The sequence below is a fragment of the Pleurodeles waltl genome, chromosome 7, assembly GCF_031143425.1.
Source record: "Pleurodeles waltl isolate 20211129_DDA chromosome 7, aPleWal1.hap1.20221129, whole genome shotgun sequence".
In the NCBI taxonomy this organism is placed as follows: Eukaryota; Metazoa; Chordata; class Amphibia; order Caudata; family Salamandridae; genus Pleurodeles; species Pleurodeles waltl.
Window position 1 is genome coordinate 66,136,442 of NC_090446.1, and position 14,099 is coordinate 66,150,540.

Genomic DNA, 14,099 nt, shown 5'->3' on the forward strand with positions numbered 1-14,099 from the left:
CCATTGGCCCTTTGTCTTTTTCTTCCTGCTACTTTCCGACGCTAACAATATCTTCTTTGTAGGTCTTCTCAAAAAGACAATAGCTATAAGAACAGAATAATTGTTGTAGAATACAATAAAATAAATATATCTTAAAAGGATACCTAAACATTGGACACCATCAGTTAAGTTCATTTCATAAAACCGTTAGCTGCACATCATTCAGTTAAAGTATAAGTTATGAATGTCTGCAAACGCCACTGGTCACTGGTGTTTGAGCCTGCTTGGTCTCAGGAATGTAATTCTGCGAGTCAAATCAAAATTCTTTATATTTGAGCTTTAGGTTGTGATAGCCAGTGGCATCATCTTGCTCCGAGTGAAATGGCTTTTGCTATCTATCTCTTTCAGATGGCAGAATCTGAACATCATGACAAGAATTATAACAATGTGACAAAAATGCTTCGCGACTTGAACAAGGATCTGGAAAAAATGCTAGAAGAAATGGAGAAAATATCAGGTAGTTTTTAATGCTAAGTTTAATATTTACACAGTCATGCCATAACAATCCAAATCCATCTGGTGCTATGGTTTCCTTAAAGGTGTGACGCTTTCTCCATTGAGCAAAGTGTCAAAATTGGGACTGGCCTGTAAAATAGTAGGCAGGCACTGGTTTGGTGTATATACAGTAATGTTAGGCATTGTCAGCCGTTAGCATCAAAACTTAGGGGGTTATTCTAACTTTGGAGGAGTGTTAATCCGTCCCAAAAGTGACGGTAAAGTGACGGATATACCACCAGCCGTATTTCGAGTTCCATAGGATATAATGGACTCGTAATACGGCTGGTGGTAAATCTGTCACTTTTCCGTCACTTTTGGGACGGATTAACACCTCCTCCAAAGTTAGAATAACCCCCTTAGTGTCTCCAACTTGCTGTTTGACTTCAGGAAATTGTAGTTATGTACATCATCTTGTCATTTACCATTCATTTGTACTCAGCAAACTGGGTGCTATAATGTGAACTTTATTTATACATTCACATCTGCTGTAATAGCGTATAACCAGTCTGTGCTATCTACGAGGCTATTAATAGCCAGTAGATCTGGTTCAGCACATGCAAGAATCAACTCTCTTTCTCAGTTTTATAACTGACAGAGACACCATGACAGCATAGTTCCTGTGTGCAGACTTGGGGTAACTCCTGTTTCCGGGATATTTGAAAGGTTCAGTATGAGCTTAACAATCAAGATGAGCACAAGATGTTGGAAGAAATCGATCGCTATTGCTTACTTCATGCAAACGTTTCATGAGGGGATTACTCAAAGAAAGAGGAAAGAAAGCACTTAATGCATGTATTGTTGCTCCCTTGCTCTCAAGCATTCTCAATTTGTATGTACTTTGCTCCTAGTGGTAGTACCCGAAACCATTGCGATAAATGTTAAATCAAGCTTTGCTCACCAGTAGAGTGTGAAGTTGTGTGCATCATTGGGACCATGCCTTAGGAAATATGTGCACCCTTGTCAGTTACCTCTCTCTCGCGCCAAATCTGGTGGATAAGAGCTCCCTTCTCTTTTAACTTTATTCTGATACTCTTGGCTTATTTTGGACTTTCTTTTGCTTTTTCTTCTCACTGTCCTCTTTTTCCTTCCACTTGGTTGCTTTTGCTTCAACTTTCTGATGCTAAGGTATACAAGCTATTTCATTGACCATTTGCATCAACTGGTTCACCTAACGCCTGTGGTTTGAGACTGGAGAACAGTTATCTAGTGCAGACTTAAACTTTATGTCCTGCTATTGGCACAAAGCCCTCTGGAATCATCTACCTTGCATGAAGAGTAAGCTGCACCTATTCCATGAGAGCCGGTTAACTAGTCCCCTTTGTAGATCCCAAGTAATACATCCAGCAACATGCATGTACGTTGTCTGCGAAGTGAGCTGTGCCTCCTATATGTCGCAGCAAGGTTATAAAATTGCTTACAAAAAAGGAGACAAAATATCAGACTTCTTAGGGAGAGAGGCCTGATCAGGCCATCATTGATAAGACAGGGCCCTGTGGGAGGATCCAGGAGCCATGGCCTGAGGAGCCCCAGACCTGGGTAGTGACTGAATTGACTTTAGCAGCCTGGTATGATATGGAGGTGGAGCAGTGTTTTCCGGGGCCTGGTGTTGAACGAAAGACAATAGTGTTAGATGCTCGCAGAGAGCAATGCTGTGGTAAGACTATTGGGGACAAGGACACAGGCGTTTGTGGAGAAGTGGCTAAGTAGACAGAGGTCCTGCAGCACTTGCTGACATCTGGGGAGGTATTTAAGGCCTCAGGCCTCTATGCTGACAGGCGAGGTAGCATAACTAACAGTGGGGAGTTGACTGTCGTAGAGCCATCCCGGTGCAAGAGAGTCTCACTGTTCCCAAGTCCCTTGAAAGTGAACACACCAATTGAATTCTTTACACGTAGTAGCTAAACACTCCCTCCCACCCTCCACCCCCAGTCATACTCAATATAGTCTCTGACAGCAAGGAGTGCAGTGCTCTGCAGTGAGTTAACTCTGCAGGGGACGACATATTCCTTGAATAACAACCAAAGAGTAAACCCCCACCATCATCTTTAGTGGGAGAGCCTGAGAACTCCTTTGAAACCATGGAAAGCTGAAGCGAAATATACTTAACGCTAGGATTACTGGAATGGTAACCTGAAAATCCAGCCTAATCTTGACAAAACAAAACAGTGATGTGCAGAAATAAAAAGGAGGCAGCAGTTAAGATAAGTGAGGCAAACCTCAAAAATAAGTTGCTGGAACTGAAAAAGATTACATTGTTCTAGTACCTTAGTCATTCCTCATATTTAGGAGCTTGTAATGGTTTCTAAAGCCACAACCTCAAAAGTTCTACTCATTTTCTTTGGGCTCTGATTTAGTCAATTTATTGATAGACCTCTCCAGAATTTTTTTTTTGAAGGAGAGTTTTTCTTACTTCTATAGACACAAGTGACTGTCTCTTAGGTATATTGAGAACAACATTTTATGGTCTTCTGATGAGAAGCGGATGCCCATAAATGTTCTGGTATTGAATATCATTTGCTTGGCCTTCAACAATTTCCTCCTGAGATTACACAGATTTCAATTGTAGGTTCTGGATGACAATCCTCCATAGTTTGAAATATAAAAAGACAGATGTTTATTCAAGAGGTCTGTGCAAAGAAATAATACATCTCAAGTTTGATTCATAAACAACTAAATTGGCTTGTCAGCAACTTATGTTGCCAGTAGTCAAACCTGGATCTCACGTTTGATTCATATACAACTAAATTGGCTTGTCAGCAACTTATGTAGTCAAATCTGGAAACTACTGGCTATGAACTTAAGAGATGTTTCCAGATGTGTGGGGATTGCTGCTAGATCTTTTTGTGACAACAATAACTGTCCATGGTTTTGCTCCATCTAGAGGTATGCTGCAATTTCACTGGAGGATACATAGACTGTGGTTTAGTCATTCAAACTTTACTATGTGCTCCATCCAGTCCCCTTCATTCAGAAGACTGTCCAGAAAGTAGAACAGCACAAAGCATGTCATCCTACGTGTACTAGAGTGGATGAATGGTTATTGTACTCGAGACTTTATAGACCTGTGCTGAGGGCCACTGGAGCAATATCCGTTTTAGAGTCTTATTTCACAGTATTATGGTCAGATGCTGCACGCAGGTGTAGCCATTTGCTTGTAAATTGAAAGGCAAACTTTTCAGGCTTTGAACTAAAGTCTTTGAGTTTCTCCTATGTGCTAGTTGTCCTGCGAGAACAGTGTTCTTAAGCCATATTGAGTGTTGCAGGTGCTGTACATCCAACTCAGTGGACCCCTTGGAGCCTGTGAAGTTTTAGACATCCCTAATCCGAGAAAGGATTGTATGTGAGTACAATCAGTACAGAAATTTCAGCTTATATTTTCTCCATGATCAGGAAGGATATGTTTTTCAAGCATAAAATAGATTAAGGATCCTCTAAAGGGTCAACAGAAAAAATATACACTAATCTCCTTCAATGTACTCCTCAGTGAGTGACATCTTAGAAAACAGCGTTGCGGGTAGCTGTGGCTTTTGGTCAAGGGGTGGGTGAGTTACAGTTCCTAGCTTGCCATTCCTTCAGTGTTTCTGATGGTTAAGGTGGCCTTGCAAATGAAACCCCCCTTGCCTAAATGACAGCAAGCACTAACCTTGCACAGTGGATCCAGCAGGAACAATGCTCCCTGCTATCTCCCACCTCCTCCTCCACTGACCGCTAATAAAGAGAATATGAGGGCCATCAGTAGAAACGGGGTAAGAAGAGTGGGACAAGAGAGAAAACATAGACAATGGATACCACCACTCTGACTCCCCACTCTGGTGTGTACTGACATGTGCAGGTTGTTGTGTGTATCTAAAGAGCTACCTCTATCTTTAATATTCAAAATAATATACATCAAAATGTATCTGTGTAACCAACCCTGTGTTCTGGTAGAATGCTATAGTACAGAAACTGAAGCATAACAAGAGATGAATACCTTTGTATGAGTTTGTCAACCAGTCCACTCTCTTAAAAGGATAACTACCCAAGCACTATGTCTTTGTGCTCTTTGTTGAAGACAAGCTTAGTTTCTGCTTTACCACTGTGCAATTGAAATATAGTTAAAACACATTAATATTCTGTGGGTCCTACTGATAGCAGCAATACATGTGTCACTAGCTAAAACCTCTTGCACCTTACTCATAATCATACAAACATCTTGGGACCTATTCACAAACTGGATGTTGTAGTGCGTTTTGTAATCTACCATAGTACTACATAATGCTTTTCACAAACCTATGTGCAGAGTTTCTGCCACTGCCTCTCCCATCTTTGTGGAGTAGCGATCTCAAGCCCTGCTGCAGAGCTTTCACAACTGTAAGTATATGTTTTAGCAGCAAATGTGGGGTGGGATTCAGGGACTTGCTTGAAAATGTGTAATTCTTCCTGCTAAAGGGGGAGGGGTACATGGAGGGACATGCATCCCCAGCAAAAGAATAAACCCATTGCTATTCACAAACTGCACTTCTAAAGTTACTACATCAAAAAAGGGCCCAAAACAGTTTTAAATTACTTCAGCTTAGAGCTGAAGTAAGTCCATCACCACAGATGGCCAATAACTGGTACTGCATCACTCTGCCTTTGAAAATACTTGGCAGTTAGGAGTTAAAATGAAACCAAAAAGCAAATAATTTAAATAAAAATTAACAATTTTAAATATTTTAAATATGAATAAATATATTTCAATGTTAACAAAAAATGAAAATACACATGTATTATTCTAATTAAAAAATGTTAGCCATTTTTTAATTAAAAAAATTACAACTGTAATAAAATATACATACATTTCTTTTAATTATTTGATTCTTCAGTTCTAATAATCATAAATGCATAAAAATAATTTTAATATTATTACGTTCCATATTTTTGTTCAATGTATCTTCAGCAAAAAATGGATTTTAATATAATGTAATTGCCATACCACTGTGTTGCACTCAAAACACAGAAAATACCACACTCCAAGATATCGTTTCTGTGAAAGTTTAATCCAAAGGAGGATGCATTTCGACCGGAACTTTCATTGTCAAAGTCATAATAACGGTTGGTGTACTGGATCCCTTTAACACAAATGTCACAGAGAGCATAATAAAAAGACTTCTCAGTAAATGAAGCATCAATTCTGCCTCCAACCTGGTGAAAATACACATAGGCAGGTAACACATTTTAGAAAACACACATCTAAAGGGCAAAATAAATCAGCTTCAATCTCTAGCAGCATCCCCTCGTTCACGGTACTGCATGTAAAATGTCATAATTAAAAAAAGGTTTAACTCGATCGGCCGACAGTGCAAGGACATATCATGAACAAGGGGAAAAACAGAGAAAAACAAAATGCTATCTGTCAGTGGCTACTACGAATATTGATCCGTCTTGACATGCTAGTGCTATTGAGATAAATAGTACTATGAATATTGTCCCCTAAAGGACACACCATCTCCCTTCGACATATGTAACTGGCAAGTGACAAGTGCTTAAAACATGGATATTGCACCTGAATCGCATGACCTAAAAGTGTTTCCACTACGTCGCTTAAATATATGTACATTCCTTATTACGTCAAAAAGTGTATATAAAATACATAAATGCTCTAAAATGTATTCCTTAATAGGGAAAATTGTACTCGCCACATATTGAAGCCCACATGGGCAGGTCTAAACAACAAAATCACTGTTGCACGTTATAATTTTCCTGACTTTCACCTCCCTGCCTGTTGGCAAAGTATAAGCCTTCCTCTTGGGTCTATGTGCGCATGCCTTGCACTTGCTACGTTTATAGAACCCCCTCAGCTCCCTCAACCAGGTCCTGTATCCCCATGATGTCTCGTGGAGCAACTGTTTACCAGAATGTCCCTAAGAGACCTGCATCTTCTGTAGGTTATACAAGGAAAAGGTCTGACCAATGTGCCAATAACCTGATCAGATCTAACTAAATGGCAGTGTTTTCTTAATATCGGGCTGATAGTGCATGATTCATTATTAAAAGTTGTTATCAGCCTGATTTCATTACGATCCTGACATTTTCTTTTTGGTGTCTGTAAACTGTCCCCTCTGATCTTAGCCACTTTATCGCATGCTGCTTTAATCACCTTGCCTGGATACCCTTTTGACTTAAATATAGCAATCATTCTGTTCTCACACGGAGTAAATCTAGCAATCAGTCTGTTCTCAGGCGGAGTACTGCTGTTGCATTTCGCTCTTAACAGCTCTCCATAGGGGATACTCCACTTCAGATTAGGTAAGTGTTGACTACAGGTTTGTAGAGTACTATTGGCTGCAGTTGATTTCCTAAAGATGCTGCTCTTAACAGTAGCACCCTTCAGTGTTTCCATTACATCAAGAAATTCAATGGTGCTCTTAATGCGTCTTGTGAGTGAACCTAAGATTCATCTCGTTATTATTTATTCAACAGAGGAATGAATCTAAAATCTTTTATGGACCATCCCCGATTACAAAAAGATCGTCAATTTATTGTGTTCAAATTACCAGATGCTGTGTCCACCTCACTTAAGCTTCAGTCCAGATGTGTTGAGCCTCCCAACATCCCATAAAGATTCCATCATAACTAGGAGCAAAATAGCTTCCCATTGCAGTCCTGGTTAGATGTTCAACCTATTGATCACCAAATACCAAAATGTTATGCTCCAGACAAAACCTTAACATACTGAAGAGCATCCTGTGCCCACTGACCTGCACCGACCCCAATGAGTGAATGTGATCCGATGACCAGAGGGAAGCAGTCTAAATCGAGTGCATATTTTATTCAAGCAAGTTAAACGTGCTGTAGCATTTATTTTCTTTTGTTCAGTATTGAAAATAAATATAGTATCTTTTTATTTTCTTAAACTTTTTTAATTTTCCCTATACTTTACCACACGGGGACCAAACCTAAAAGATTGTTTAAGGAGTGCAGCTGGAGATATGTTTCCACATTTTAGGAATGTACACTTTGTTCCAAATATAGGAGATTTACATAACAAGAATGACAACACTTGTAAGAAATCTGTTAATAAAATGACTGATTGATCTCAGCTCCCCTGCCTATCTCCAGCTGAAACTAATTTCAAGTCCAACCAGTTATAGTCCGGCTGAACACATAAGAATTGAGCTCACACTACAAATAACTTTAGTTGCATTCACTATGTCTCTGAATGTCTGTGTTGGTTGTGCCCTTGTTCTGAGGAAGAATCATTTGAAATCAATGAGAGAGAGGTTTACTGGACAAAGAATCAACATCTTTATGCCCAATTAAGCTGTCATTGGCAGAAAACGCTTCATAGCTGATGTGATCCTGAACATGGTTGCCGACTGGAAACAGGAGCTGGCTTCACCTGCAGCCTGCTCCCAGGCTATCCCAGCCTATGTCAAAATACTGGCTGCACTTTAATTCATGGCCACAGGATCTTTTCAGAGGATCTCTTCTGAAAGCATTGGCATCTTACAGGCAAGCCAGTCCTGATGCTTCCACCGGATACTGAGATGCGTCATCAGAAGTGTGGACAAGGTTATTGCTGTGCTACAGTCAGTGGTGGAAAGGTAAAAGGTATTGTGGGAATTCTATGGTTTTTACCTCTTCCCTCAACAGTCAGGTGCCATTAACTGAACCAGTGTTGCACTTCCGCCACCTCTACGCACAGCTCATCTTTTCCTCAGCAGACAACATTGGCAATCCATCAACATGTAGGCTGTCTGCGAGGCAAGGGACTACTTCACTGATTTCTATTCTGCCTTTCCTGGAAGCACATACAACAGCTGCATTTGCTGACAGTCAACTCTTGTCACTTGGCTGCTGGGGATTTAGGTGACATTTGGGTTATTGGTAAATAACAACACCTCACGCGTGGCCTACATTTGCACCTGGAGATGGCATCTCAAACATAATCATTGAACACTACAACTAAGTGTGCACACATTACCCTGACACACACTGCATGTAGAGAGGCATGATGTTGTACAATTTCATAAATTTGTTGAAAATTCTCAATTCTTTTTTGCAGGTTATTCCAGTTACACTTTCTGTCTCCATCCTCACTTCCTACAAACGTTCAACCACACTCTATCTCAGCATAGGTAAAGTAGAGTAAATATACATACAGAGGCTATTATTGAGCAAATGTTTTGGGTCAGATGGCTTGAGCATGGGTGGGTGTTGGTATTGGTGTTCTTCCCAGAAGTTGAGTGCAAGACATTTGTAGCGTGTTGTGCAACATCACCATACAACAAGGCTTATATATCGATCTTGGCCCTCATCTAGGCCCACATTCAGATACCTGAGGTGAGGTACAGAATAGAGTTCAGGACATGCAATTGTAGGATAGGCTGGTCAACTGACTTTTGTCTTGAGCTGCTATTTTCGTTGCTGCATTTATCTAGTTGGACAATATCTTGTCAGTGATAAATGGTGGACGACTAACACACTGTCCACAGATACCATCCTGAGATAATTCTGTTTACTGCACATAATATCGCTAACTAAATGCTATGCTGAAGATTAAAAATAGTTGGCTTTGCGTTTTTTCATATATTGTAACAAGTATCACTACCAGTACTCAAAGACAATATCTCACATGCTACAATTACGTTCTAGGAAAAACATACTAAAATCCTAACTTAACACACAATATTAAGTACTCAAATATCTCAGCTACTGTGTGACATTGGGAGTTCTTGCAGCATGTGTTGGTTGTGTTCCTCCTAAATGTGGAGCCTCCACCCCGTATACTGAGGACTCCTCTGTAATCAAGATGGAGGTCTCAGCCTACCACATCAATTGGAAATGACAAATAGGGAGAGGAAGTCAGCCATTTTTTTTCAACCTTAGTCATCCACTTTTCCAAGCAATATCCTCCTCTGTTCCATCTAACATAGCTGAAGGACTTGATGAGAAGACCTCGCACCCCCCCCATGTTATCTGAGAATGAAATAAACATCACTTCACTAACCAACGTTGACAAGTACCCTCAGCTTTATCAGGGTCCAGTTACACATTTGAACAACACAGAGCGGACCCAGATCTGGTGAGATATCGGAGCATCACTGGAGTGGGGTCCACTCCCAGCAATGGAAGCTGTGCCACAAGGGCTGAGACAGGACATTATGGCCTTGTTCTCCCAGCCACAAACGCAGCCCCCCTCATGACATCCATGTACCGGAGGGTGCTGAAAGCCACCTGGTCGAGTCCTCTATGCTCAGTTAGAAGAGTTTGAGCAGCAGAGATAAAGTAAGTGAGTGTATATTAGCATTTCAAACTTAGGTGGGCATGCGTTTTGGGAGTGATGTCTTGTCATGCATTCAATATCAACATTGTCATTATCTTATTTTACAAGTATTTTTACAGTAAGAACGTTTTGAAATTTCTTTAATGACATTAGTGATCTTGACATTATGGAAATGCTTTTAAAATGCTCGGAATTTCTGGCATAATTAAAACACAAATTATACATTTGAAATCTGTAACATTTCTATTTTGCCAATTTAATTTTATGTGATGCTGACATTGTGTACTTTTACTTTACTTCCTTTCCACCATATGTTTGTTATGTTTTACCTTAAAAGTTCATACACTTAATGAATATTGTGCGGAACATCTGATGTAAAAAAGTATAGACTAATTCATCCTCCTTTACAGTACTTTCAAAAACTGTCTCCTTTCATCTAACCAGTGTGTGGAACCTGTTGAGAACCTACATTTCCAATAGGTTAAAATTTATTTTTGACATATTGCAACGATACCCACCCTTTCGCCTCCTTTGTATGGCTGATTCCATAGCTATAATTTGAATTTTAGTGTTAAGGAGTTCTAATTAACAACATTTGAGTATGGAAGCATAGGATAGTGACAAGTTTGGTAAAGTCTCTACATTTTTAGCACTTGTAAAATGGGAACATTTGCGTAGAGGGGCTATAATGACCAATAGAATTAACAGAGTTTCTCTTTCACATTCCGTTTCAGTTGACTTGGCTGGTCAACAACCTTCACAGCAGAACCAGGAGCAAGAAGACAGACTCAGCTTCGAGGCAGGCATTAAGACTTTCATCCATCAGTGAGCAGGAGGAAGCACCACCTGGAAACTAAAAAGATCTGCCCCAAGAGAATCTGGGCGGAGGCAGAACAGGCATGTGGGGAACAGTGGATGTGGAAATCACCTGCCATGGGGAGAAGGTTCTTAAGCCTCCTGGCCTTTGATAAAAGAACATCCTGTGGTGTACAAATGTTGCGTAAGCTATTACTTTGTTCAGCGTACTAGCTGCGAATGCGAAAGTCACCGTATTGTAGCCCAGCAGAACATGATTCATTGTGTAATTGAAGTATAGTATTTGCTTTTGGGCTACTGATAATCTATTAAAGGGATCGGGGCACCGTGGTTACAGTAACAAACATTGTTTCAGTATTCATACAGTGTTCTAACAAGAATGAATACTTCTAAGTAAAAAGTATTTGTTAGAAATTGGGTCTCTAGTTGGAAGAGGTATACACCCTTGTCCAAGTAGTGACTGCAATCCTAGTCAAGGTAAGTCACACACAGTCCAAATTATCCTGTGCTCACCCTCTGGTAGCTTGGCACTGAGCAGTCAGGCTTAACTTAGAAGGCAATGTGTAAAGTATTTGTCCAATAAATCATACAGTAACACAAAAAAACACCATAAAAATACACCACACAGGTCTAAGAAGAATATATGATATTTATTGTGTTAAATGAAGGTCAAAACGATAAAGATTCAATAATCACAAGTTGAGATATCACTTTTGCAATATTAAAAAGAGTTTTAAATCTTAGAAATCAACAGTTGTCTCTTGTTTGCACAAAGTACCTGGTTTGTGTCAAAAGTAGTACGCACCGAGACCTCAGAGGAGGATATGCATGGAGATTAGGGTGTGCGTCGGATTTTCTGGCGCAGCACAGACAATGCATTGTCTCTTTCCACACTGCAACAGGCTTTGCGTCGATTTCAGGCGCGCAGTCTTGGTTCCTCACTGTGATGTGGGGATCTTTTTGACACCCAGGGGCAATGCCGGGAAAATCCTGGGTGTGCGATAAGTAGTCACAGTCGCTGCGACGATTCAGTAGGCGATGCATCAGATTTTCTGTTGCACGGCAGGCGCTGCATTGATTCTTCACTCGGGAAGTCTATCTCCCAACTGAGGGAGATTAAGTCATGGTCTACAACCTGCCTCTGGGGAGTACTTTCCACTAAGGCCACATTGGACACCCCTGTAGAGACCCCACCAGTAGGTGGTTTCTTTGGACAGACAGAGTCCCCCTGCTTGTGTCCTAGCTGGGAGCACTCAAAGCAGCGGATTTGGAAATGGGGTGCCCTGGGCCTCCGCCAACCAAAACAACCACCCTGTTTCTCAGATGGGGCATGGGAACCCTTTCATCCCCCTTTACTCTGGGACTTGTCTAGGTCATCTCTAACCTCCCCCTCACTCTGTTGGGGGGAACCGGAACCACCCTTCTTGGGATCACTCCCGGGTACCTTTTTGGACACTCTGCTGCTAGCCCAGAGGTCCGCCTCCTCAGCAGTCTTCCTGGGATTAGTCAATTTACTGTCAATCAGGTGCTGGTGCAACTCTGTAAAGCAAATACTAAACATATGCTCTCTCAGGATCAAATTATATAACCCCATATAATCATTCACTTTACTGCCCCTCACTCATACATTCAGTGACTTGCTAGAAGAATCATAAAAGTCTACCCACGTTTGGTGGGAAAGTTTGGTACTGTCCACGAATTTCTGGCCATACTTTTCAGGGTTCAGCCCAAACTTGGCAATTAAAATAGCTTTCATGAGCAAGTATATGTTACGGTCCTCTGGTTCTAATGTGAGGACTGTGTCCCTCCTAATTGCTGGTACATGTTTCCACAAGCCCACCCCCCATTGCTCTTCAGGAAACCAATAAGCCCTTAGTGCAACTACATAGGCATCAAACCATTTGTCAATGTCATCTCCCACCACATAACTTGGCACCACATCTCTGGGTATAATAACCTTTTTGTCTCCAGCAGGTCCTGTATGTATGCTGCCACCATCACTGCTGGATTCAGACTGCCTAGACTTGAGGTCCAGCTCTTTTAGACTCAGTTCATGAGCCAGAAGTAGTTTCTTTTCAGCCAAGGCCCTATCAATCTCAGCTTTGTTTGGCTTCTCTCTCTTCTCTCCTCTGCCTCCCTTTCTCCTCTTTTTTACTCCAGTTTTAATCTGGCCAACTGCAGTTGAAACTCTCTCTCCTCCCTCCTTTCCTCTGCGGTCAGGCCATGGCTTGAGACACTGCTCCCTGGTTTAGCAGGGGGCACCAATCCAGGGGTGTCACCTCTCTATGCTATTGGCAAATCCTCTGGGAAGCCATCCTCTGACTCCTCCACCTCAACATCCTCTTGTGAATGGGCTTCTGCCCAGGCCTCAGCACCTTTTGGTACTCCTCCTTCCTCGAGACACCCCAGGTAGGCACTCCCATCCCCTTCCAGAACCCTTTCAGGCGGCTGACAGTGTACAGTATATCTCCAGTTTAGTTAGGTCAAACTGTCCAGCTCCTCCTTGAGACCCAGCCAGAGACATGTTGTTTAGAATTAGATTAAAATGTCAAGCAGGATAAATTGCAGCAAAAAGATAAAAAAAATCTAACTAGTTAGTTTTTGATACCAATGGTTAATTTGTAATGTGTAAACATTTTTGTTAATCCACCTTGCGAATTGATAGCTGGATAAATGTCTGAGCAAGAAACATTATCTTACACTGATGATTACATTGCTAGAAAGCCAGCGGCCTGTCTCTTTTGGGTATCAATTTTACATACACCACAGGATTCCACTTTGGCCCAACTATAAAAATTACATAGAAAACTGGTAAGGACTAAGCTACACACCAAGTTTTTAACAGGTTGTTTAAATGCATAAATTATTCTGGTGGGATTACAAGTACAGAATATGTTGATTATTTTTGTGGATGATGAGGAGTTTAAAATTGGGTTCAGTTTCGTTCAAACAAATGCACAAGAAGTTGGATGGTCCTTAGCTCTAAAACATATAGAAATGATTTAAAAAGATATTGCAGAGCTAGAAATAAAGTTCTTGGAGTATCAAACTATAACCAAGGCTAAGAAAACTCTAAAAAAGTTAGAAGCTACCATTTCTGATTTTAAAAGAACTAATATCCTGAAGAAAACAGATAAGTTACAAAAAGACAAAAGGAGATGGAGATGGAGTAAGGAGTGCACATATCCATGTTTAAATACAGATTTTTACCAACATGGTAGAGTAAATACTGGTGGTACTCAGAAACATATTGTTACTTTCTCAGATACTATTAGTGATTCTGACAGTGACAACTCTGTTTCTACTGCGGTCCTCCCTAGCACAAGTTGTAATACTGAACCCTCCACCACTAGACAAACCTTTTTAGAAAGGGGCCAGAGACCATCATGTGAAAGGGTAAGGAACTTCAGGTGGTGGAGGTTCATGAACCAATACACCCAAGGGTTCACACAAACCAGGAATCAGTATTACGAGTGGTAGACAATATGACACATAATCC

At 40.9% G+C, this 14,099-nt stretch overlaps 1 protein-coding gene across 1 annotated transcript in view; it reads left to right on the forward strand.

Moving 5' to 3' along the window:
- Positions 1-387: 387 nt before the first annotated feature.
- The window catches only part of SYCE3 (synaptonemal complex central element protein 3), a 68,573-nt gene continuing 54,861 nt past the window's right edge, over positions 388-14,099 (forward strand). The window contains exon 1 of the mRNA XM_069242944.1: positions 388-496. Coding sequence (XP_069099045.1) covers positions 388-496 — 109 coding nt within the window. The remainder of the gene's footprint in view (positions 497-14,099) is intronic.